We start from the raw sequence: 25,676 nt of genomic DNA on the forward strand, positions 1-25,676 counted from the left end.
TGCCAACAAAGGTCCGTATAGTTAAAGCTATGGTTTTCCCAGTAGTGATGTATGGAAGAGAGCTGGACCATAAAGAAGGCTGATCGCCGAAGAATTGATGCTTTTGAATTATGGTGCTGGAGGAGACTCTTGAGAGTCCCATGGACTGCAAGAAGATCAAACCTATCCATTCTTAAGGAAATCAGCCCTGAGTGCTCACTGGAAGGACAGATCCTGAAGCTGAGACTCCAATATTTTGGCCACCTCATGAGAAGAGAAGGCTCCCTGGAAAAGACCCTGATGTTGGGAAAGATGGAGGGCACAAGGAGAAGGGGATGACAGAGGACGAGATGGTTGGATAGTGTTCTTGAAGCTACCAGCATGAGTTTGACTAAACTGCGGGAGGCAATGGAAGGCAGAAGTGCCTGGCGTGCTCTGGTCCATGGGATCACGAAGAGTCGGACACGACCAAATGACTAAACAACAACAACAAAGTAGGTCACAGCTTGATTCCAGGTGGATCACAACAGGTGCACCACCACCATTTACTTCTTAAGGGTATATGAAATATGATGTTGATCTGATGGTGCCACAGTTTCTTTTGCAGCATCCTGCAGTTCAGAGTCTCTTGTTTCCGTTTATATAGATATTATTTAGTTTGTAACCCAGGGAGGTAACAGTATATTGAAAACATAGGACCAGACTATTGAACCGTTGTCTATGTTTTTATACTTGAATATCTTTGGCTACTGAAATAGTTTTGCGTTGCTTCTAGAAAATACTCAGGTTTAGAACTGAGTGCTCAGGTGGAAAGGTTACATCCACCTCGGGTCCTCCTCTAATACAAGGACACAAAGATAAATTATGATGATCAAAGCCAACCTGATATTTATTTCAAATAGATCTTTGTCAGGGTCTGCTGTTGCTTATCTTCAGAAGCTCATGGTGAGATTGCAGTTTTCAGAGTTAAACTGGCAATCTGAAATAGAAGATGCTGCATGAATTCTAAGTCACGATCATTTTCATTCCTTTGAGGCACATGGACTGTTGCCTTGAATCACTATCTTGTTGTCCTTTCTTTGACCTCTCAAGAGCACCCTAAAGAGTTCAACTGTCTACAGATCAATCACATGCTTACTAAGAAAACACCACATTGAAGGGGGGAAATAATCATTCCTCTGTGGAAGTCTAAAGAAGGGCAGGAAAGCTTCAAAAGCAGCTCTCATCAAACTGGAACTGTGCAAATATTAAACAACTATGTCTCTAAAGCGTTCTATCTAAATTTTATCTAGGATGTACATGTGTAGAGACAACAGTCTAGCCTCTCCTTTAAATGGTACGGTTACTACCCTTTCCTTTGGAAATTTCCCAGGAATGTTTTTGGGACCCATTTACTGGCCTGCTACTTAATAACAGATGGTTCCCTTGCTGATGTAGAGATTAAACAAAATTTCACAAAACACTGACAAGTTGCATAGACACTGCAATAAGGAAATAACTGAACGGAAACAGGACTAGTCCTTTCCTTCCTACACTTAAGGTTGAAGTCCTATCAAACATTTGGTAACGCTTCCCTCTCCTTTCCCTTCGCTCTGTGTGCTGAAATTGCTTCCTACTCCCAGCATAGTTACTCAGTGTGATCATACTTCATCGTAGATGGCTGGCTTTTAAAGAGCGATTGCTCCCTTTCTAAACTACAAAATGGTTTGAATCACTTTCAGTTGCATTACTGAATTAGAATCTTCTTTTTTTCTTCTTACCGTATTAGTTCAAATTTTATAAGTGTTCTGTTTTTTATGATTTTGAGCTGCTTTGAGGAAAGTGGCGTAAGAAATAATGTAAATAAATAATCGCCACAGAGTAAATCACCCAAATAGGGTGCTTCGTTGGACGACTCGTTCCCCTGAACACTGGGATACTTTCAAGTGTGACAAAGAAATAGTGTTGTATTTTCACTTTTTATGTTTGCATGATGCTGAAACACAGATTAATAGCCTGTTCTCTAATTAGAGCTATTTGTGGATATCTGTCTACTAATATCACTAGTGTTAAGCTGTTTATAGCTGTTTATGTGTGTCCCCCTCTCTCCAAATAACTGATTACGCACTCTATATTTACTCAGAAATATAACATGTTGTTTAGATAATGGAAATGTTTGTGTTGCGATGCAGGCAGATAGATTGTTGTGAAACTGCGGATGAATTCTATGGCACCATGGGAAAGTTAACCCAAGAGATGCTGGAAGGTGACCTGATTGATAGCAATGAACTCATGCAGGTTAGTAAGTATGAACTACATTAAGGTGAAACTAGGGTGGAATAAAGGGACGTGAGTGGTGCTGTGGGTTAAACCGCAGAGCCTAGGACTTGCTGATCAGAAGGTCGGTGGTTCAAATCCCCGCGATGGGGTGAGCTCCCATTTCTCGGTCCCTGCTCCTGCCAACCTAGCAGTTCGAAAGCACATCAAAGTGCAAGTAGATAAATAGGTACCGCTGCGGCGAGAAGGTAAATAGCGTTTCTGTGCTCAGGTTCGCCAGAAGCGGCTTAGTCATGCTGGCCACGTGACCCGGAAGCTGTACGCCGGCTCCCTCAGCCAATAAAGCGAGATGAGCGCCGCAATCCTAGAGTCGGTCACGACTGGACCTAATGGTCAGGGGTCCCTTTACCTTTATCTTTAGGGTGGAATAATCTTGCTCTGGTTGGACAAAGCTCACGTTTTTTCAAGGTATTAAAAATATCCGAAAGGGACGCTGTAGCTCAGTGGTAGAATATCTTCCCTGCATGCAAAGGTTTTCATATTCAGCCCCTGGCATCTTCTGTTAGGATTGAGAAAGACTCCTTTATAGAGCTGCTGCCAGTAAGCAAATATAGTATGAGCTAGAAGGTCTGACCCTGTATAAGGCAGCTTACTGGGTTTCTGTGTTCAGAAAAGGAAGAAAAAAACAGTTCAAAAATTATAAAGTGTTCTCTGAAATCTAATTGAAGCAGAGTGTTCTATTACTGTTAATAACAAGTCAACCTTGTACAGTTCGCTTTTCATCCAACTTTGGCAAGAACTTTAAAGACAGGGAAGGAACCTTATGAATAATGCAAATGTGCTGTACTTTTAAAATACAAAGCGGTGGCTGCCCACATAGCTCTCGAAATAGGTTTGTACAATACTGAGAAGAGTGCAATGAATGTCAGTATCAAACTGCTTCCTTCTCTCTTATAAATTGCATTTCAGTGATTGGTTTGATGTGCGAATTCAAGATATGGGGCAATATTCAACTAAGTTTTACTCATGGCAGACCTGTTGAAATTATTGAGCTTTTGTCATCCATGTTCACTGATTTCAAGGGCTCTGCTCTGTGAAAAACTTAGTTGAACTGCATTTGTCATAATAAAGCTGTTCCAGCTCAGAGAGGTTCCGGGTTTACAAAGGTATGAGTCATTGTGGTATAGTGGTCAGAGTGCTGGAATTGAACCCAAGAGACCATGGTTTCAATCCCTACTCAGCCATAAAGCTCCAGTGGGTGACCTTGGGCCAGTTTCACTCTCTCAGCCTACTTCACAAGGTTGTTCTGAGGATACAGATGGAGAGAAGGAGAGCCATGGGTACTACCTTAAGCTCCTTGGAAGAAAGATGGGATAGAAATATAACAATAAGGAGTAAGCATGGACCAATGGTACGAAATAGTATGGGAAACAGCCCTACTAGAAAAATTAACCAATAAACTGAAACTGACACGGGGACAAACAGAAGAAGACGCCTTTACCCTGGTATGGCTCCCCTTTATCACATACACAGCCCAACAAGACAAGGACAATAATCCACCAACAGCATACAAATCAATATGGCTAACCTGATCCAAAACACCCACCCACCCCACTCACACACGACAACAAAGATCACCACAGCCAATCACAAACAAACAACCACACCCTGGGCCAACCCCAACCTCTCTCACCACCAAAGGAACACAAGTGAACAGCACAAGCAACGCTGACACCAAACCCTACATACATTAAGCATAACAGAAACATCGCCACCCGACCCCGACCCCACCCATCTTCCCTCCCTCCACCCCTTCTTTTTTTTCCCTCCCCCTAATGTCTCAACAAATGAAACAGATTTGTAAAAATGTTCCATGGAAAAAAATGAGAGACATTACACTTACTTCTGTAAAACAAGAAAATCTTTAATATTTTTTTTAAAAAGAAATGTAACAATAATAGGCAGATAGCATTGAGTATATGGGACGCGGGTGGCGCTGTGGGTAAAAGCCTCAGTGCCTAGGGCTTGCAGATTGAAAGGTCGGCGGTTCGAATCCCCGCCGCGGGGTGCGCTCCCGTTGCTCGGTCCCAGCGCCTGCCAACCTAGCAGTTCGAAAGCACCCCCGGGTGCAAGTAGATAAATAGGGACCGCTTACTGGCGGGAAGGTAAACGCCGTTTCCGTGTGCTGTGCTGGCTCGCCAGATGCAGCTTTGTCACGCTGGCCACGTGACCCGGAAGTGTCTCCAGACAGCGCTGGCCCCTGGCCTCTTAAGTGAGATGGGCGCACAACCCTAGAGTCTGTCAAGACTGGCCCGTACGGGCAGGGGTACCTTTACCTTTTTAGCATTGAGTATTAAAGGAAGCCTGCCTTCGGCCATGTAAGATAGTCCACCAAGATGCTTAATAAATCACCTATTTTTTGCTGTTTGGGGGAGGATTTTTTTAAAAAAGGAAGGTACAATATATGGCTGTAGTGTTATGTTCAGGTTGGTGGGCTATGGATATTGGTTCCCCCACCCACCCAGAAGTAGCCATATCAGTCTGTTGCAGCTAAAAGAGAAGGGGACAGGAACGCATAGTTCTGTTTATAACCTAAACCTCTGGAAATTAGCAACATGCAGAAAAATAATAATGGTACAATTTCATTCAGAGGTTTCATATGGAACAGATTTCTATTGACATAAAGGGTATAAATGATTTTCAGGTTCTGCTACAACTCTTCTCCCAAAGGATAGGATTGTAGGAATATAGTAACAAAGCAGGTGAAAGTGATCAAACTCCAATAGGGGGGGGGGAGAGATGTGGGGGCTAGGTGGAGTTTTGTCTGTTCCCACGCTTGCCAGGTGTTGTGCGGACTCGCAAAACGGAAGAGGTGTTTTATGTTGTTGGAGTTTTTGTGCACACTTCTGACTGAGGCAAAAGGAATCTCATCTCCAGAAGGGCTTAGTGTTTCATTGCTTGCACTGCATCAGGGCAATGTGGTGTCCCGTTTCCCCACCACCACCTTCAGGCAAGAAGTATAGCATCAGTTTCTATGGTAGCTTTTGTTACAGATAGGTAGCCGTGTTGGTCTGCCATAGTCAAAACAAAAAAAATTCCTTCCAGTAGCACCTTAAAGACCAACTAAGTTAGTTCTTGGTATGAGCTTTCGTGTGTATGATCGTATCTGAAGAAGTGTGCATGCACACGAAAGCTCATACCAAGAACTAACTTAGTTGGTCTTTAAGGTGCTACTGGAAGGAATTTTTTTTGTTTTGACTATGGTAGCTTTTGTGTATTAAGTACAGGCCAAGCATACTCACTCATTCTTTATTCATTCATTCAGAAATGCGCCTTAATTGAGAGACTTTTGCCCTGTGCTAACGCTCCCAGAGAGTGCATATGGCAGCACTTCTTTTTTGGCAAAGCAGACATTTGTGATTATTTCCACCCTTTGTTCACTTTCTTGCTTTTGTGTCACGGTAGCAATAAAGAATTCTTCCAACATCTGTTAGTTCATAATTTCTGTTTGGAGTGGGTGCAGAGAGGACAGAAGTTGCAGTTTGGCAACATCCGCAGGACCATAGATCAACCACACTTGCAGCAGAGATGGTTTAAATTTGCACACACTGCCTTGAAAACAAATGCCTTAGAATGCAGAGAATGCTTGCGTTTGCGCGAGTTTTGCATGCATGTATGTCCTTGTTATCTTTTCTGCCTGATTCAAACAGTTCTCTTAACATTTCCAGCGAGACAGTCGTCTTCTTTCCTGAAGGAAATGTACCGTATTTTTTGCTCTACAAGATGCACCAGACCATAAGACGCGCCTAGTTTTTGGAGGAGGAAAACAAGAAAAAATAATATTCTGAATCTCAGAAGCCAGAAGAGCAAGAGGAATCACTGCGCAGCGATCCTTCTTGCTGTTCTGGCTTCTGGGATAGCTGCACAGTCTGTATTTGTGCCATAAGACGCACACACATTTCCCCTTACTTTTTAGGAGGGAAAAAGTGAGTCTTATATAGCAAAAAATACGGTATGTTCCATCACAAAAAAACAAACCTTTCACCTTTCGTTTCAGTACATGAGGAAATATATTGACTAATCCTGCAGCCATCCTTTATTTGAGTTATGTACAGGCGCTTTGAAAGTTTAAAAGAAAAGGCACCGATTTTAAAAGCTTGTCTCTTTCTTTTTGCCCCCTAGACTGTTTATTCTATGGCCCAGTTCCCTTTCCCACAACTAGCAGAATTACGGGAGAAATATACATACAACATTACTCCTTTTCCTGCCTCAGTGAAATCAGCTTCAGGGTAAGTCTGTCCTCACCTCTTGCCAGTACCATATATTGTAATCCAGGCAAGATCTGTATATAAAAGGGACAAATGTAGAGGATTATGTATCTTGAGCCTGGTGAACTGTTCAGTTTATTATAGATACATTTGCACGTCCAGGTCAGCAATGTGTCTGTGTGCTTTCCTTTTGCAGATGGCTGGGAAAAATTAGAGACAGTGATGAGGAGAACGACCTTGATGATGAAGATTCCATAGCTAATGTCATTGGTTGCCTTGGGCCATTCAGTGGGTTTCTAGCCCCAGAACTACAGAAGTATCAAAAGCAATTCAAAGGTAAAGAATGTAAACATTACAGCATCACCATAGGAGCCTCTTTCCCCCATGGGTTTATCTTGCAGTTCTGCTATGTAGTTTAGAGGCCGGCAGATTACCATCCCTGGGCATCAGCCCTTAATCAAATGCTTGAAGGGACAAACCATGCCATTCCGTGGGCTTTGAGAGGTGGGTATAGGAGCATTTGATTAATATGGCTCATTCCATCTTTATCTGTATTGGATTTAAAATGGTTTTTACATATGTTTTTATTACTGATTTTTTAAATCGTTGAGTCACATTAGGCTGTTTCATAGGAAGTGCTTCATAGGTAAAATATAGCTGCCTCTTTGGTGCTGATGGCAGTACAGTGGTACCTCGGGTTACATACGCTTCAGGTTACAGACTCCGCTAACCCAGAAATAGTGCTTCAGGTTAAGAACTTTGCTTCAGGATGAGAACAGAAATCATGCTCCGGCGGCACGGCAGCAGCAGGAGACTCCATTAGCTAAAGTGGTGTTTCAGGTTAAGAACAGTTTCAGGTTAAGTACGGACCTCCGGAACAAATTAAGTACTTAACCCGAGGTACCACTGTACAATCAAACCTCGGCTCCCGAACGGCTCCATTTCCGAACAGTTCGGCCCCCGAACACCAAAAACCCACAAGTAAATGCTCCGGTTTTCGAACATTTTTCAGAAGCCGAACGTCCGGCGCGGCTTCCTGCAAGTGCAGGAAGCTCTTGCAACCAACCAGAAGCCGTGATTCAGTTGTTGAAAGTTTCAGAAGCCAAATGGGCTTCTGGAACAGATTATGTTCGACAATTGAGGTTTGACTGTACGATAGAATGGCATTTTATCTCAGATATAATGTGACTGGGCCCACAACTGAGCAATTAGAGAGGAGCAGTGTATCCCTTCCTTAACTATGTTCCGTTCCCCACCCCCATTATGGCTTGCTGTGTACTTTTGAGAACAGCGTTGCTATGTAATATTCAAAGTCACATCAAGATGAATATATGGTAATTTTTTTGTTGAGAGTTCCTGAGGGTTTAAGTACAGGCCGGTAACAGTTTCATGTTGACTACTGCTGATCTTTTGAGATTTTAAATTTGCCAGCCTTTTAAATGCAAGTACAGACAATGCCAGGTTATTGAAATCCTCTGCTCATGTAAGGCAGGGATGGGGAACCTGTGCCCTCCAGGTGATTTTTGGATTGCGGCTACCCTCATCCCCAACCAGCATTGCCAGTGGTTAGGGGATAATGAGAGCTTATAGTCCAAACAGCATCTGGAGGGATACAGTTTTTCCTCCCCCGATTTAAGGATGGTGGGGTTGCCATTATGTAATACATTCTGATGTATTTCTCATGGTCTCTTCCTACTATGCATAGATCATAATGAAGAGCAGAGTCTAGGTTCCAGCAATATTGCAGAGCTAAGCCCTGGAGCAATAGATGCCTGTCGGAGCGAATACCACGCCGCTTTTAACAGCATGATGATGGAACGTATGACCACAGACATTAATGCGCTGAAAAGGCAGTATTCACGGATAAAGAAGAAACAGCAGCAACAGGTCCATCAGGTGTACATCAGAGCAGGTAAATCGCTTGTGTTAGCTTCAGCTATGTGCATGAGAAAGCAAACCATGTTTTTGTGTATTCATTCATATATAGAAGACGAAAAGAATGAAATAGTTGGAAGGATCTCATCTGACTAAAGAGCATGTCACTTATAAAGACGATGTTGATCTTTGTTTTTCTTTTGTTAGGGTCTGAAGATGATGACCCTGGGATTATGTTAGATCCCAGGGACCAGCCGAATAATGGTATTTAAAGATATCTATGCTAATCTTGGATACAATATTGGTTTCTCTGATTTTACTAACAGCTCTGGCATCCTTGGACTTGGGGTCAAATGTTCTGAATTCCCAATTGGATGGACAGTGATTTGGCATCAGAACTATCAACACATTACAAGATTATATATGAATTGGCTGGGCTTAGACCAAATACGTTTCAATGCTGATTTAGCATAAAGTGCACATACAGTCACTGCTGATCAGTAAATACTCTTTGTGACAGTATTATCTGTGGGATGAACCATTTGGAAACTGAACTTTCACTTTACTGCTAGAGATGGGTCTTGCCTCCTAACAGTGGTGAGGTAATATGAGGAATCTTATCCCACACCTGACAGTACGGCCTTCCTGTCCCAGGCTGGATTTTCAGCTCCATCTTTCATAGGAAATACCCCATGAAATGCAATTTTGAAAATCTAAGAAATATAGTATGCACACAACAGACATGTGGCAAAACCAAATTGATGAAGGTTTTCATTTCCCAGGATTGCCAAAGCCCCTTTTCACTAACCTTAATCAATTGTCTTGTATATATCCTTTAGCACTCTCTCTCTCGTCTCTCTGTGACTGGATATTCTGCTGGGAAATGGTCTGTCTTGGTTACCATATTAAATTGCTGAATGTTCTTTCTATGAAATGGAGTATTTACCCAGCTGCTTGGTTATAGACACCTTTGTGTTGTCGTCAGGACGAGGCAGAGGCAGAAGGCAGAGTCTAGCATGCTATTCACATGATTTAGTAGTTAAACTAAATCAACCCATAGTATCTAATCCATCAATTTATTCATCTGTTGTGTATGTGTATAGCTTCGTAATATATTTAATTTCACATTCTTGCTTTCTTTGGTCTTTATTGCCTTGAAAAGAAGGCTTGGGTTAGGATCTTCATTTTTATTTGCTTGGGATAGGTGTCAGAGAAATTTGTAAAGAGGATCACTGCTGCTCAGTCAAACATATCTGAACTGTAACTTCAGTAGTAGAGTCACATAATCCTGACTGAAACTCTGGAGAGACACTGCCAGTTAGTGTAAGTGCTGAACTAGATGAATCAAGAGCCTGATTTGGTATTTGTAGCTTCCTATGTACCAGATGTTGGGATGCGGGTGGCGCTGTGGGTTAAACCACAGAGCCTAGGACTTGCCGATCAGAAGGTCGGCGGTTCGAATCCCCGCGACGGGGTGAGCTCCTGTTGCTCGGTCCCTGCTCCTGCCAACCTAGCAGTTCGAAAGCACGGCAAAGTGCAAATAGATAAATAGGTACTGCTCCGGTGGGAAGGTAAACGGTGTTTCCGTGCGCTGCTCTGGTTCGCCAGAAGCGGCTTAGTCATGCTGGCCACATGACCCGGAAGCTGTATGCCGGCTCCCTCGGCCAATAAAGCGAGATGAGCGCCGCAACCCCAGAGTCGGTCACAACTGGACCTAATGGTCAGGGGTCCCTTTACCTTTTATGTACCAGATGTTTTCCCTTTAAAAGTAAATAAGTCCTACTTACCGGATGGCTTTCTTAGTTTTGAATCAACATTTTCCTTGCTTTCTTCAGGCTGCTAGATGCTCTGTTTCTTGTTGCATTTCCCCCCCAGTCAACAGAAACTATGGAGCCTGCTATTAAGAAAGAGAGAGACATGAGAAACACATGGTCAAATATCTGAGTCAGTTTTGGATTGGAAAATGCAGTGTATAGCAGGGATAGAAGGAACTTTCAACTTTTGTTCCCTTGGTTACTCACTTTTCTATTCTTAAATCATGTCCTCTACATTTCTGTAGCAATCTGATTCATGAAAACTGATCAACATTTTAATGCAAATTTCTTCTAATGAACACATTTTGATAATCGGTTTTGACCAATGCACACATTTTTGCAAGACATTTCCCCTCATATAATGCATTTTATGTCATTTTCACTGATGCATATTAATGTTCATGTGGACTTTCCCCTAATGTAATACATTTTTTAAAATAAAGGTTGATTGGAGAATACTACCACAAAATTCAGATAAGTGCTAATTTTGAGGGATAGCTGTGTTTCTGTTCTCATATAATTTTCCTGAAAGTGCTAATTTGATTGATAGATCTGCATTTAATTGCAAACTTAATTTAATTTCTCCCCCACCCGTATGTGTGTGTTTGTGTATCAGACTGGTCAGGTTTGCTTTAATGTTTGATCGTTTGCCTTGCCTCATTCAATAGCGTGCTTCTTAAATGTTTGTTTTCTTCAGATAAAGGACCAGTTACTAGTCTTCTTCCCTCTCAAGTGAACCATTCTCCAGTGATCAACCACCTTCTGCTAGGAAAGAAGATAAAGCCAACTAACAGGTCTTCCAAAAATGCTATTATTCATGTTCCAAATCACGCAGGAGGCAAGATGTCGCCTAGTCCCCACGAAGATCTTAAAACAAAGCTCAACTCTCCTTGGCGCACTCACATTAGGGTGCATCGAAAGAATATAGCAAGAGCCAAAGGCCAGCTGGGCTATGGAGATACAATAGGGTTAATAGAAGAGCAGAATGAAGGTGTGAAAACCAGTAGCCCCAATGGGAAAGAAGAGGCTCCAAGCAAATCTGAATCTATGGAAATCGAAGGCAGTGATTCAGATGCCCGGACTGCTGAAGGACAGTCTCCTGAACCAAGTTACAAAGATGCCAATGCCAACGTCAACGTATCAGCTGTTCAGCTGAAGCTCGAAGCCCTGGAACTTACCCAAAATGACAAAGATGATGTTGAATCAGTATCGACTTCGTTCTGTCAAACACCTCTATCCGAGTTCCCGAATTCGCCCAGTGACAGTGGGACAGTGGCAAAATCTCCCCAAGCTGCCACTGCTAAACCACAGGTCTTCAGTCCTTTTCCCAGTGTCAAACCTCTCAGAAAATCAGCTGCGGCCAGAAACCTAGGAATGTATGGTCCAACCGAGAGAACCCCAACTGTACATTTCCCACAGATGAGCAGAAGCTTTAACAAGCCTGCAAGTGGTAACAGCGGGTCAAAAAAACGATGATGTATATATCGCTGGCGCATCATCATCATCATCATCATCTCAGTTTTTATGACGTGTGTGTTCGTTGTTCTGAAGGAGTTTCTGAATAATTTCATTTCTTAATTGAAATAAGGAAGATAAGTCGCAACTGGAACATAAACTGTATGATCAAAGATCTGTCTTTTTTATATATATAACGTGGAGTAGTGAAAGCACACAGTGCCACATACAGTTTTCATGTTCAAAAAATGAACATTGGCTTTCAGCAATGAGAAGCTGTAATACGGAATTCGGTAGTGCAGTGGTAGGACAGTTTTCTCCTGTCAGTTCATCAAGAAGACTACCACCTTTTATGGTTCAGTGGCTAATTAGCAGAGCCTTGTAGCTGCCTCAATGAAGTACACTGAACTTCAAAATTTCAGGCAGATTAAAATTTCTTTTTAAAAACTGCTTCTGTATAATATATACGGAATATATTTGAGCAACTGACACATTAGCTGTGTTTTAGCATTTTCCACTCGAATGCCACTGGTGTTACAGCCTTTAATTATTTTTTATATAATAATTATCACCTTAGGTAAGGTAAAAAGGGAAGTTGAAATGCTTTCTATGACTCGATCGTGGCTCCCTAAATGATGACCTTCAGTGAGTCACGGGACTGTCGGAATATATATTTAAATCTGTTAGTTAATTTGTCACTAAAATTCCTAGAAGTATCTGGCATTAAAGACAAATCTTCCTTAGCCTTTTTGATAAGGTTAAGTCACTTTTCATGTTAACTGCTGGGCAGTGTTGTTCCACAGTGTATGTTAATTCCCTAATGTGTCAGCTTCCCAGCTGAGGAAAATTTATGGCTGTATCCTGATGATGTAAGATCATCTTTAGTGTACTACTTAACTTTTTTCGGCCAGTGAAAGTTTTAGCAGTTTCCTGCAGATCTTGTCCCTTGCTTCTACATTTGAAGTGAAATGATCTATTGCCTAACAAGCTTCAAGAGATTAGAGGTGGTTATCACTATGGTGTATTATCATGTAAACAATTGTTAAAATTCCAAAACTTGACAGTCAGTATGGAGAAAGGGGTCTCCTGTTTCTCGGTCTCCTAAACACTGTGCAATCCCTCGCCCCCTTTCTAAAACATAGAATACTGCTGTGTAATAGTTTCAGTGTTCAGTGGGAATTAGTGAACAAACTAACTGTGTAGGCTTGGGGAAGTTACAAACTCTGAAACAGTTTTAGATTTGTAAAATGAAGAGTAGGAGCCTACCTCACAGGACAAATGTAAGGACTATAAGTGCTGTGCAAAGTTAAGTGCAATGAAAAATAGCATGTGCTGCCATAACAACAAGAGTCATTCTAGGGTAATAGACAGAAGTCCATTATCTACAGAAGATGCTGTCTATATCTATCCTGTTCACAATAGCTGTGAGCATTAAGCCCAGGTGCTTGAAGGAAGAGTACACTGATGATGAATCAATCCTACTTACAATTTGTGGAGTTCTCAATTTGTGGAGCTCCCAAGTCTACACAGTCTTCCATTATCCTTTCGTTGAAGTTCTCTGAATGGGATGCATCTCATCCTGCAATCCACAGTTGGTTCAGGAAATGTATAACAACAAGAATCCTCCAGGCTTCTCTAAGTAATAGCTCTTAGGCTGCAGTCCTGAACAGACTTACCTGGAAAGTAGGTCCAGTTGAACACAGTAGAACTTAACTTCTGAATAGACATGCATGCGATTTGGCTGAATGTGTAACTCTTATGTTTTCAGTGAACAGATAAACCAGCACAGACGAATAAAGGATCAGTGCAGAATCTAAAGTATCGTGCACCTAGATTGCTAACAAGTTTTGGTTTTCCCATGATTTCTGAGCAGCAGTCTACATGCTTCACAACAAGCCAGTTATGAACCTGAGGAAGGCTCAAAAACACAAACAGTTTGTGATATGGCGCTAGGTGGGCGTACTTTTAAAAAGAAAAATCAAAAATCCTACTGTGTTGGCTTGTCCAATGTACTTCTTTGGGCCTTAGCTGCTGATTCTCCAGTCTCATATAAAAGGCATAGGATTTGGTCCTCAAAACACTGTCCCAAAACCAATTTGGATTCCAACTTTATTTTGGAAATCTCTGTAGTTTCCTACCCTGAAAGACAATTATGTCCTTCGCCGTGTGAATTTTTCAGAGCTGATATTTTGTCCACATTAAATATTTCTGTAAAAATAATTCCCCCCTCCCCCATTCCTAAAGGAGTAATGAAAGCAGCTAAAGACTAAGCTAAAATTATATCCAATATTAGCAATTTGCAAACCCATAAAGCATTCTGAAATTGATTGACACCCCATTTACTCCAATGGAAAGCACTAGAAGGAATCTTATTTGGGATCTACCCTGTGCATGCACACAAGACATTTCAGAGCTGTCTGACGCTGAGGTCAGTGTCTTATGTGGAATTCTGCATGGGTACTAGAGCCCTCCCCTGTCCCTGCACATCAATAGGAGCAGCTAGTTTTGGCATGGTGTAGCTACGTTTACATTATGATGACAGGTAGTTCTGGACCCATCACTGTTGCTACCTGAGTGATGCTGGTAAGAAACTGAAATAACTTACTGGGTCTGCCTGCCTTTTGTGCGCTGTGATTTAAGATACTTTGGTGTTAAACTTTGTATCTTTGATGTATACAATGTACTATAGATATTGTAACATTATAAATATATACAGGATAATATATACAGGATGTATGAAATGGTGTCTTTGTCGGAGAAGTTTTATCTGTGTTTGTGTCTGAGTCTAATGGGTATAGTTGATGCCATTCTCTGTCTTGTGGATTAAATAGGGCTTGCCAATAATGCATTTTAAATATTAATAATAATGAGTTGCCTCCAATTTCTTGCAGTAAGGCAAGGTTTCCAAATCTCAAATATTTTTAACAAAACAAAAATGCACAGCCCATGATTATCCATGCTGTGTGCATGATCTGCAAATGATCTCTTGTAGATAAATAATTGAATCAGGATGCCTTTCTAGTGTACAGAATACACTAGATGATATGATATTGTAAAAACAACACCCCTCTAATTACTGTGCCTGTGATGAAATAGAAACCAGTTCCTTTGCAATGCTCTCAACAACTTTAGAGTCTCATGAGCACATTATAAGAATGCATTGAAATGAATCATCCGTGCAACTTGTTCAGAGGTGATCCTTGTGAGCTGATAAGCTGTGGGGGGGAAAGTATCACTGTTGGTCAAAGCAAACAGTTGTGTACAGTTCCTTCTATTGTGTCAAAGAAAGTAATGTCATGTACAACAATATGATAAAATTCATACACACAGAGAGAGTTAATTAGAAGTACTTCAAATTAATCCAAATGGATGTTGTATGTTTACATGCAACTTGTGGCTCTAGCTGCCATAAGTGAAGCTATGCAGAGCATAGTTCTGCACAGTTATCACATTGCAGCCAATACTTCAGGATCCCTTCCCCCCCATTTTTGTGTTTTGTTTCTGTTTCATAATGTGCTTATACGTGTTGCAGGTTTGCTTGCGTCTTGTATGTCATCCTTCGAGGTTTGTTTTAATTGTTATACTATTTGTGTGGTACAGGAATGCAGCAAATGATACACAAATACACCAGTCAGTTGATAAAATGTTCAGTTTGGGGAATTTAAGAGTGTGGACTTCAATGTGATTCTTTTAATTTGAAGGGGAAACTGTCTCATCTTTGAATTAGTACATTTGTTCACGCAATTATATTAATGGTGATACGTGCACACCAACTCTTGAGTGTTTAGTGCAGATAGTTGATAATAGATCAAAGCCTGATATACAGTAAAACAGTTTATGTATATACTAATCAATTGCCTCGTATCCAAAATTAGCTGCATGGTGTGAGCAGTCTGGGTGGAGGGCTTTGATAGTGCAAGGACCTGTCAAGTGTGTAGTGCGTCTGAATGCATTCTGCATATTACACTCCTTTCTTCATTCCTGATCCACTGCTGCAAACGGACCCTGTTTTGACTACACCTTGCCTCTTAGGAAGTTGTGTTGTGGGACATCTGGAAGCGATGCCTTGGTATGCATGTACAGTATTCTGGAATTTATTGCTTTTTCAACTGAAGCTGCCAAGAGCACTTGCAGCCATTTTACGTCGTTATGACCATTGTCAGTAAAATCAAAGCCTGCAAAAATAATAAAAGCAGAGTTATAAAGCTAGCTTCTGAAAAAAGCACTGGAAAAAAATAGTTTTCCATATGGACTTGGTACCTGGCAAACCATCATGGAGAAGCTGCTCGGAGCTGGAGTGTCATGACAGAGAAAGTCCTGCCTTAACCCACCGTGCTAATGGTAATGGTAGCAACAGAAGGCTTTCATTAGGAAAGTGTTCCATAACTTTTTCTGCTATGACACCCAAACTCTGAATACCATCCCCAGGATGGGTCGCCTGGGTTCAAGTCCATTGTATTTTAGGCTTCAGATGAAGATGGACCAGGAGCCAATGTAGTACAGTCGTACCTTGGAAATCGAATGGAATCAATTCTGGAAGTCCGTTTAACTTCCGAAAGGTTCGGAAACCAAAACACAGCTTCTGATCGGCTACAGGAAGCTCCTGCAGCAAATCGGAAGCTGCAGAAGCCCCGTCAGACGTTCGGCTTCCAAAAATAGTTTGCAAACTGGAACAGTCACTTCTGGGTTTGCGGCATTCGGGAGCCAAAACGTTTGAGAACTAAGCTGTTCGAAAACCAAGGTAAAACTGTAGCTTTAAAACTGGTGTTTTGTGTTCTGTTCTCTTGCTCCTAGTTAATAATTTTGCTTCTATATTTTGAATCAACTCCAGTTTTTAATTGTCCCAGGTAAATGAATTGCCACCCCTCTCCCGTTACCTCTAGTATTATCAAGCAGTTAACGTCAACTACCATATTTTCTCAGCTCAATTCATGATAGCCAGAGCTGTAGAAGAAATCATTCAGAGCTTTGTTGTGCATGCATTCAGTATGGGAAGCGTGCTCTTCTACTATTTCTAAATCAAACTATCTATGCAGCCTGCATCTTTATAGACCTCCCCCCCCAAAAAAGGTTTCCAAAGATACAGAAGTAAAGCAGAATTCTGTTGTTTAGGGGGAAGAAGCAATTGTTAGTGGGGGAAAAATAATTTCCCACTTGATCACTAGATGCCACTATTGGTCTACACACAAACCACTTTGCAGTTGCAGAATGCTGGTGTTTGTTTGCAGAGATATAATGGAAGCTCCAAGAACATTTTCTATATGAGTTTAATCTATCTCAGGTGTATTCATGTGCTGCTATGAAAAGAGCTGGCTATCTTGAAAATTACCATAAAGTGTTCATTCTTTCGTCTTTAATGGAAACAGTACGGCGAGACATTCCTTTGTATTGGATTCAAATGTGTTGGGGTGAAGGTGTTGGCTTCACTGTTCATGCAAACTTTTTAAAGGAACTTAAAAAAAATTTGGGGGGGGATATCATTCCATTGAGGCTGCAGGTTGTTGTGTTGCATGCTAAACACTTGCGAAGTGTGTGTGCTACAATTTTTCAAAAAAAAAATTTAAAACTGTTGTAGCTCCTGCAATGTAGTTCCTTAAACAAGAAAGAAGAAACTGTTATTGTTTACCCAAACTCCAAACATGCAATTAAAGTGCCTTCCACACTAGATTATTAGCTCCTAAAACTGAGTAGTAAATATCATTTTCACTTTGAGAAACCTGCTTAGGCTGGGTGACGAGCAGTGTTAAGCAGCTCATAATAATTGTAGCAATGGAAAAAGCTTAACTTTCTCTTCCACTACATCCTTCTTCGTTAGACACTGCAGACTTTCTGCCAATTGACAGTACTCTGATGGGCTAAAGTAGATACCCTAAACACATTTAGTGGTGAGTAAGCCCCATTGCCATAATAGGGCATGTCAAAGTTAATACACATAGGATTGTACTGTCAGTCTACGGTATTGACCTTTAAAACCGTGTAGCGTAATCCTAAGCACGTTTACTCAGCTGTAAGCAATGAGATCAACAAGATTTTAACAATGTAATCCTAACACATGCTTCCTCTGAAGTAAATGCCACTGATTTCTGAGAGTGGGAAACACAGACAGACCTGACTAATGGAATGTGCACTTTTTCAAGATTTGGAATCATAGAATTGCAGAGTTGGAAGGGATCATGGGTCATCTAGTCCAACCCCCTGCATTTCAATGGGGCTTATTCCCACGTAAGTATGCATAGGATTGCAAACTAAATTATAGAATTGCAGCTATAATCTAAGTCACAAGGACTAATAATACATATAATACTTCATCATTTTATTATATATACTGTCTTATCTGCAATGACACCTGCAACATTTAAGAACATTGAACTATTTTGACACACAAGAACCTAGCATTGGAACAAAACTGATCCATTTATTTCAGTGAGTCTACTCTGCGCAACACTTGGCTGGATACACAACCCAATTAAAAGCATCACCATAGCTCTATAAGAAGCCACCAAATAAAAACCCCTTACAGTTCTGCCTAGAAATGTTTCTGGGCTTGGCCCCCTATGGCTTGCTTAGGTTGGTGTTCCACAGCTGCAAAGCTATTGCCAAGGGCCAGGTAGATGCCTTATTCACTTACCCACCCTGACAGATGGTGTCAGAAATCCTTTCTGGAATGACTGTTCTGACATTAAGGAGCATAGGGTTGCCATATTTCAAAAAGTGAAAAGCTGGACACAATAGCTGTTGAGGTTTTTTTGCGGGGGGGTGGGGATGGTAAGCAGGCAAAGTTGTCAAGCTTTTGTTTTTAAAGAGTTTTGCGCTGTGGGTTAAACCATAGAGCCTAGGACTTGCCGATCAGAAGGTCGGCAGTTCGAATCCCCGCAACGGAGTGAGCTTCCGTTGCTCGGTCCCAGCTCCTGCCAACCTAGCAGTTCGAAAGCACATCAAAGTGCAAGTAGATAAATACGTACCACTCCGGCAGGAAGGTAAACAGTGTTTCCGTGCGCTGCTCTGGTTTGCCAGAAGCGGCTTAGTCATGCTGGCCACATGACCCAGAAGCTGTACGCCGGCTCCCTCGGCCAATAAAGCGAGATGAGCGCCGCAACCCCAGAGTTGGCCACGACTGGACTTAATGGTCAGGGGTCCCTTTACCTTTTTATAGCCTAGAGGTTAAGATCAGTAGCCCGAACAGGACCAGCACTAGACCATGGTGGTAAAGGATGCAAGCAAATGAGTGCAGGTTCGGACCTACACAACCTTGCAAAGACCCCTTATAGAAATAGATGAGAACTGGAAAACCGCACACATTTTTTCCGTAGCGCAGAGGCAGTGGGTTTCTACTGCAGAAAAAGAATGAAAGTAGCAAAACAAAGGCCCTGCTTTCCTGCATGTGGTCTGTGTAAGTAAAGATATTTGAGAGAGCACCAGATAGTGAATTCAAGGAAATGGAATTTACTTCCACGTGTAATCATTCTCAGATTCTCTCTCTCGGTCTCCCCGCATCCCAAACCCCCCACCCCAGATGAGTCAGTATCTCTTTTAATGTTCCCGAGTGCCTCGGTGAAACACAGTGTTTATCTAAGTTCCCAATCCAAATCGGGGGGCCTCCCCCGCCAAACCAGAATGGCTCAGCCACGGATGTGATCTGTTCTATAATAAATGAAATGTCGAGCTGACACACTTGCAGAAACCACACCAAGATGAGAAGTGACTTCTCGCCTACTCCACCCAATGCAAAAATGTCCGACCTATTATTCTAGTATATTTTTACCATATGTATGTGTGCCTGTATCTTTCGCTGCTGCCTGTTATTGCCATCTGTGATTCAGGCTGAGAGCAATAATCTGCACTCTCTTATGTCAGTGGGTTGGTGGGAGCGTGGAAAAGAAATTAACATGTGGCCAGTTGCTAAATCTAGAGACACGGGGACATATGTATTTGTGCCTCATTCCTTCTTTTTTCTTGCTCTGTGCCTGCGGACAGCTCTACCGTTAGGCAGAGTTGAGGCAGCCTCCTTAGGTGGCAGGTTTGGGGTATCATGAAAGGGCAGTGCTTTGTTAGTTAATGTGCTGTCATTGTATTTTGCATTGTAGCATTGCAGGGGAGAGACAGTTGTGCTTGTGGGATAGAGAGGTGACATGATAAAAGTAGGCATGGCGCAGAGAAAATGGATAGAGGGACGTTGTTCCCTTCTCTGACAACGCTAGAACTTGCAAACATCTAATGAAGCTGAATGTTGGACAGACAAAAGAAAGTACGTCACTTAAATAAACGACAGAATTCACTCCCAGAAGAGGCAGTGATGCCCACCAACATGGATGCTTTAAAAGAGAATTGGAGAAATCCATGGAGCGTAAGACTATCAAAGGCTGCTAGCCATGACGGTTATTCTCCCTCCACTGTCGGGGCAATATGCTTTTGAATGCCAATTTCTGGGACTTAAGGGGAGAGTGCTCTTGTGCTTGGGCCCTTCTTGCAGACTTCCCATAGGCATCTGGTTGTCCACTGTGAGACCAGGATGCTGGACTAGATGGGCCACTGTAGTAGTAGTAGTAATAATAATAATAATAATAATTATAATTTATTATTTATACCCCGCCCATCTGGCTGGGTTTCCCCAGCCACTCTGGGCGGCTTCCAACAAAACACTAAAATACAATAACCTATTAAACATTAAAAGCTTCTCTAAACAGGGCTGCCTTCAGATGTCTTCTAAAAGTTTGGTAGTTATTTTTCTCTTTGACATCTGGTGGGAGGGCGTTCCACAGGGCGGGTGCCACTACTGAGAAGGCCCTCTGCCTGGTTCCCTGTAACTTGGCTTCTCACAGCAAGGGAACCACCAGAAGGCCCTCGGCGCTGGACCTCAGTGTCCGGGCAGAACGATAGAGGTGGAGACCCTCCTTCAGGTATACTGGACCGAGGCCTGATCCGTCAGGTTCTTCTTAGTTTCTTCCTCAGGTGGCGAAATGTCTTAGGCTGTCCTTGTTGTCTATGCCTACATCACCACATGCCAAACAAAACAAAGTGTGCAATTTAAAATATGTTCCTTTGTATATGTATACCCCTCAAAATTTAATTTCAGGGGCCATTTAAAGGAAACAGTGTATAAACAAGCCCTTATTTATGCCCCCATAACAGTATTCTCAACATTGGAAAGACTGAGATAGCTATTGTTACCACTAAATTGCTATTATGCTACTTGGACTTAATGTTTTTGACCCTGTCTCCTTTTTCACAGATGGTAGGCAGGTCTATGGATCCAGGGGCATGTGAGACGAGCAGAAGCATCATGCCCACATCCATGGGAAAGGAGCCGTAGCTAAGCATAAGAGCACATGCTTTTTACCTCCTTGTATATTCAGGCAGGGCTGTGAAATACTTTGTCCTGAAACCTGAGAAGGCCACTGCCAGCCAATCAATGAAATGTTGTGTCTAGATTGCACACGCACTATACCTTTAAAGTACACTATAAGCACACTTTCTCCTCTCAAAGTATACTGGGCATTGCAATTGCCATTCCTCACAGAACTGCCATTCCTAGCATCCCTTAACAAACAACAGTGCCCAGAATTCTTTGAGGGGGGAAACGTGCCTCAAACGTGCTTTAAATGTATAGTGCGTACACAGCCCTGGGTGGTCTGACTTGGCATAAAGGAACGTCCTGTGAAGCTATAGAATCGAGAGTTAAACAAACCCACCCAAAGGGTAAGTTGTTCTTGAGTGAGTGCTTCAGTTTTAAAGTTTTAGTTGTGAGAGCTTCAAGCTAGAAAGTAGCATTAGGGTAGTTGCCTAAGCTACAAGTGTCCCGATTTTCCAGGGACAGTCCCGGAATTAGGAAAGCCATCCTGGCTTCTGATTTGATCCTGGAATGGCCCTATTTCCTCCATCTGTGCTGCCGCCACTGAACTCGGGGGAGAGGATGAGCTGGCGCTTGTCCCAATCAACGACAATGGTTGCTGCAGCGGCTGCGAGGCAGCATCCTGTTGCCTCTCCCTGGCCACTGCTACCGGCCTCCTCCCTTGGGCTGCTCATAGCTGCTGTTGGAGACTAGGTGAGGAGAATGAGAGCCTGCCACACCCCTGAGCCCCAGTCCCAAGCGACACACTGGCTCTGAGGGGCAGGCAGGGGAGCCTTGGGCGTGAAAAAAGGGGAGCAGAGTGCAAACCATCTTGATTATTAAAAAGAAAAATGCTTTGTGCACCCATGTCTAATTTTGCCTCTTTCTATGGGGAGTGTGTGTGTTTTGTAAATCTAGGTAAAGGTAAAGGGTCCCCTGACCATTAGGTCCAGTCGTGGCTGACTCTGGGGTTGCAGTGCTCATCTCGCTTTACAGGCCGAGGGAGCCGGCGTACAGCTTCCGGGTCCTGTGGCCAGCATGACTAAGCTGCTTCTGGCGAACCAGAGCAGCGCACGGAAACCCCATTTACCTTCCTGCCGGAGTGGTGCCTATTTATCTACTTGCACTTTGACGTGCTTTCGAACTGCTAGGTTGGCAGGAGCAGGGACTGAGCAACGGGAGCTCACCCTGTCGCGGGGATTCAAACCACCAACCTTCTGATCGGCAAGCCCTAGGCTCTGTGGTTTAACCCACAGCACCACCCGCGTCCCACTTGTAAATCTACCAAAGAATTAAAAAAATAAAACCAGGATTAAGGGGTTTTCTCAGGACGTTGGAGGGTATGTGCGCTGTGTCCCATTGATGAAGTGGTGGCGGCACTCACCCTTCTTTTGATAGAAAATGCTCTGTTTGGGGGGGACACACAAAAATGTGGGGAGGGTCGAGCTGAGTCATTGGATGGGGAATGAGAAATGTCCTGAGGAACTTTGGAGTGCCTGTCGTTGTTGCAATGCAGTGTGGGAAAAAGTGCTCAGCAAATGTGGTTCTAGGGACACACATTTTGGATGCCCAAAATGAATGAGCTCAGAAACATAGCACGGTGGCATGTCATCTAGGCCTCCCAAGCCTCTGACGTTAGCCGCCTCTGGTTTAGATTACAGAATAGTTTTTTTCTGAGCCAGTTCACATTGTGGCAGAACCAACTGTACTTCCATTTCCATAAAGCTATGGGGAGAGAAGTCCTTGCTGCATACCGAAGAGCCATGAACTCATAGGAAGTAAAGATTTAATGAGATGAATAGGGAATTGGCTGTGAAATACAAACAGGGGTTTTGCCGGCCAGGTGTGTAATTCTCAGATCCAAAACTTCCCCTTGGAAAAATAGCAATCATTAAAATGGCATGCTCTTGTGAGTAATTTAAAGATGATGAAAATTGCCAATGTACAAAGTTAAATGCACAAAAAAGGAGGTGTGTGTGTCTGTGGGGGAGCCCTTTCATGTTCTTATTTCCTAGCACAATTCAAAGAGAGATTAAAAAAAACTGTACACAGTGTTGATCTTGCTATATTAAACTTCATAGGGCATTGTCATATAAAGAGGACACTTTTGAGTTGTAGTTTTTGATCAGAATATCAGACTCAGATGAAAAACAACAAGGCTGCATGTGAGATAGAGCACGAGATTAGGAGATGGTGCTCTATTTTTTCATGTCTAAAACAAAATGCTTCTATTTGGCCCCATCTTTCCACCACAAACCATTGTGAAAGGAAATCGTCTTATGCCAACCACTTGCCATGACTTCAACACAAAATAATCTCATTTTCTTTTATGTACACATGCCTCTGGTATTCAGTGGATTATGCTTCTGACTAGAATCCAAGTATTTGTGCAGTTTAGTGCAAATTCCTGATGTGATTCAATATTTCACAATGGCATCAAAGGAAAATTCCCCAGTTAATGATTCCTCCCAATTAATAGGGAGATGGGAATTGCCGTAAAAGGCTACTGCAAATAATGGGCACTGAACAGACGGCAAAGATCAGATAGGCTTAAGACAGAGGAGGTAGCCTGATTCAAAGGCCTAGGGCAGGAAAATGGGAATGAATTATAAACAAAGGCCACCACTGATTGTTAAAAGTAAAGGCTGTCATTAATGAAAATTTTAAAAATTCCTTGTTATATACGAGAGCCAAAATGCTCCCCATATAAGTGTGTTCTTCAGCTTCAATCCCTCTGTTTTAAAATTCCTTCCTCTTACACCTCAAGGTAAATACTCATACCCACCCCCCCAATTAATCAGTGGAACATCTTGCTGAATATCTTGCTGCTTCTTTCTACATTTCAGTTTATTATCATCAATCTTGATTGGATTTCTGTTTGGGCATGTGGGTTGCTTATTTTAATATACAGTGGTACCTCGGGTTACATACTCTTCAGGTTACATACGCTTCAGGTTACAGACTCCACTAACCCAGAAATAGTGCCTCAGGTTAAGAACTTTGCTTCAGGATGAGAACAGAAATCGTGCTCCGGCGGCGCGGTGGCAGCCAGAGGCCCCATTAGCTAAAGTGGTGCTTCAGGTTAAGAACAGTTTCAGGTTAAGAACGGACCTCCAGAACGATTAAGTACTTAACCCGAGATACCACTGTATATGTTTATATCAGGACTGATGAACTATTCTTATTGTCAATGTTGGCTTTTGTTGTTGTTGTTTTCATTCAAAGAGAGAGAGGAAACCCCCCCTTATTAATATGGGTAAATGCTGTGAGGAGAACCCCTCCACTATATTGTAGGTGACTGAAATGGTGATCCTATGTACACTTGGGACTTACTTCTGAGTAGTCAGCGGTACCAGGAGATACACAGAACTGAATCTGGGATCTACTGCATTCAAAAGATACTCTGGAGCCATTGCCTTTTACTTGTAGCAGAAACAAGTCCACCAAAGCTTATACCATAATGTATGTCCTAATCTTCAAAGTGCCAAAAGAATCTTTGGTGTCTTGTTTTTTTACTGCTCCCCATTGTTGGAAAAACCACAGCCCGGTTGTTGCTCATATTTATCCCATACATAACAGCAACACACACAGGTTCCTGGTTAGGTAGAGGAATAAAAAGAAACATGGCACGCTATATATTAGCAAAGCTGCAGGTGAAATTTGGGTTGTATACTAAGTATAAGATTCGATTGAAGCCCAAAATGAAGAACCTATTGACAGCCAATATAGTGTCATCAGTGGTTGGAGGAGATGTAACTCTGAAACTCCCATTTCACATTGAGAACAATATACGTATAAAAAAAATAAAATGACCATTAACAGAAGAGCCAGTCGCAACTGTGGAGATATTCAGGGGAATAATAGAACCATAGAATTGTAGAGTTCGAAGGGGCCACAAGGTCTTCAAGTCCAAGCCCCTACAATTCAGGAGTCCTTCGCCCAATGTGGGGCTCGACGCTGAGATTAAGACTCTTGTGTTCTACTGACTGAGAAAGGGATGGTTTTCTAACCAGATTTTGATAGACATGTTTTTACTCAGCTAAAATCCAAAAACACTGCATTGGACTTTCTGAAAACTGAGAGTGATTCCACAACCTTGAAAGGAAGAAGATCAGCTTATTAGCCAGTACATGTAGTTGTCACATGTTTTCAGTTACGTTAAGCTCTAAGGGTAGCCGGGGCTCCTTCTTCCCCACATCAAAAGAGATCCTGTTTCATATTATGGAGACGAACCTGATATGGAATGATAGATCTAATGGGATTTCACCCCCCCACACACACTAAGATAGTGAAAATGAATTCCTAGTAAGTTTCGCATTGTTCAAGTGCCACTCTTGGGCACTGCAGTGATGGCAGGTGCAGCGACTTGAGGGAATCTCCATTGGAATGATTAAGCCCAATGGCATTTGCCAAATTGTATGTGTGTCTTTTGAGTTCTTTTAACCCTTGCCGTGGTAGCTACTGTAAGCATACTGTTCACATACATAATTTCTTCCTGAGGCATGAAGCAAGCAGCAAAATATTCACTGTTACCACCATAGGGTGGCTAGGGGCAAAAGAGGACCAGATTCCTGGACCTTAAAAAAAAAAGGCCATCTTGTTAATTTTTTAGTAAAATAAATTCCAACAAAACCAGTCATTTTAAGAAAAAACCTGAGGTGATGACACGGCCAGATAACTGAATTGTTGAATTATTAAAAT

General features: G+C 42.3%; 1 protein-coding gene across 4 annotated transcripts in view; it reads left to right on the forward strand.

The window, feature by feature from the left end:
• The window catches only part of TBC1D30 (TBC1 domain family member 30), a 43,691-nt gene extending 29,300 nt beyond the window's left edge, over window positions 1-14,391 (forward strand). For 2 of the 4 annotated variants that reach the window (XM_028746024.2, XM_028746026.2), the window contains 6 exons: window positions 2,151-2,256; window positions 6,418-6,524; window positions 6,700-6,839; window positions 8,209-8,415; window positions 8,586-8,642; window positions 10,890-14,391. In XM_028746024.2, the coding sequence (XP_028601857.2) occupies window positions 2,151-2,256; window positions 6,418-6,524; window positions 6,700-6,839; window positions 8,209-8,415; window positions 8,586-8,642; window positions 10,890-11,668 (1,396 nt within the window). In that variant the 3' untranslated portion in view covers window positions 11,669-14,391. The remainder of the gene's footprint in view (window positions 1-2,150; window positions 2,257-6,417; window positions 6,525-6,699; window positions 6,840-8,208; window positions 8,416-8,585; window positions 8,643-10,889) is intronic. The other 2 variants (XM_028746025.2, XM_028746027.2) reach the window with 1 other exon arrangement.
• Window positions 14,392-25,676: the final 11,285 nt, after the last annotated feature.

The sequence above is a fragment of the Podarcis muralis genome, chromosome 10 (assembly GCF_964188315.1).
Source record: "Podarcis muralis chromosome 10, rPodMur119.hap1.1, whole genome shotgun sequence".
NCBI lineage: Eukaryota > Metazoa > Chordata > Lepidosauria > Squamata > Lacertidae > Podarcis > Podarcis muralis.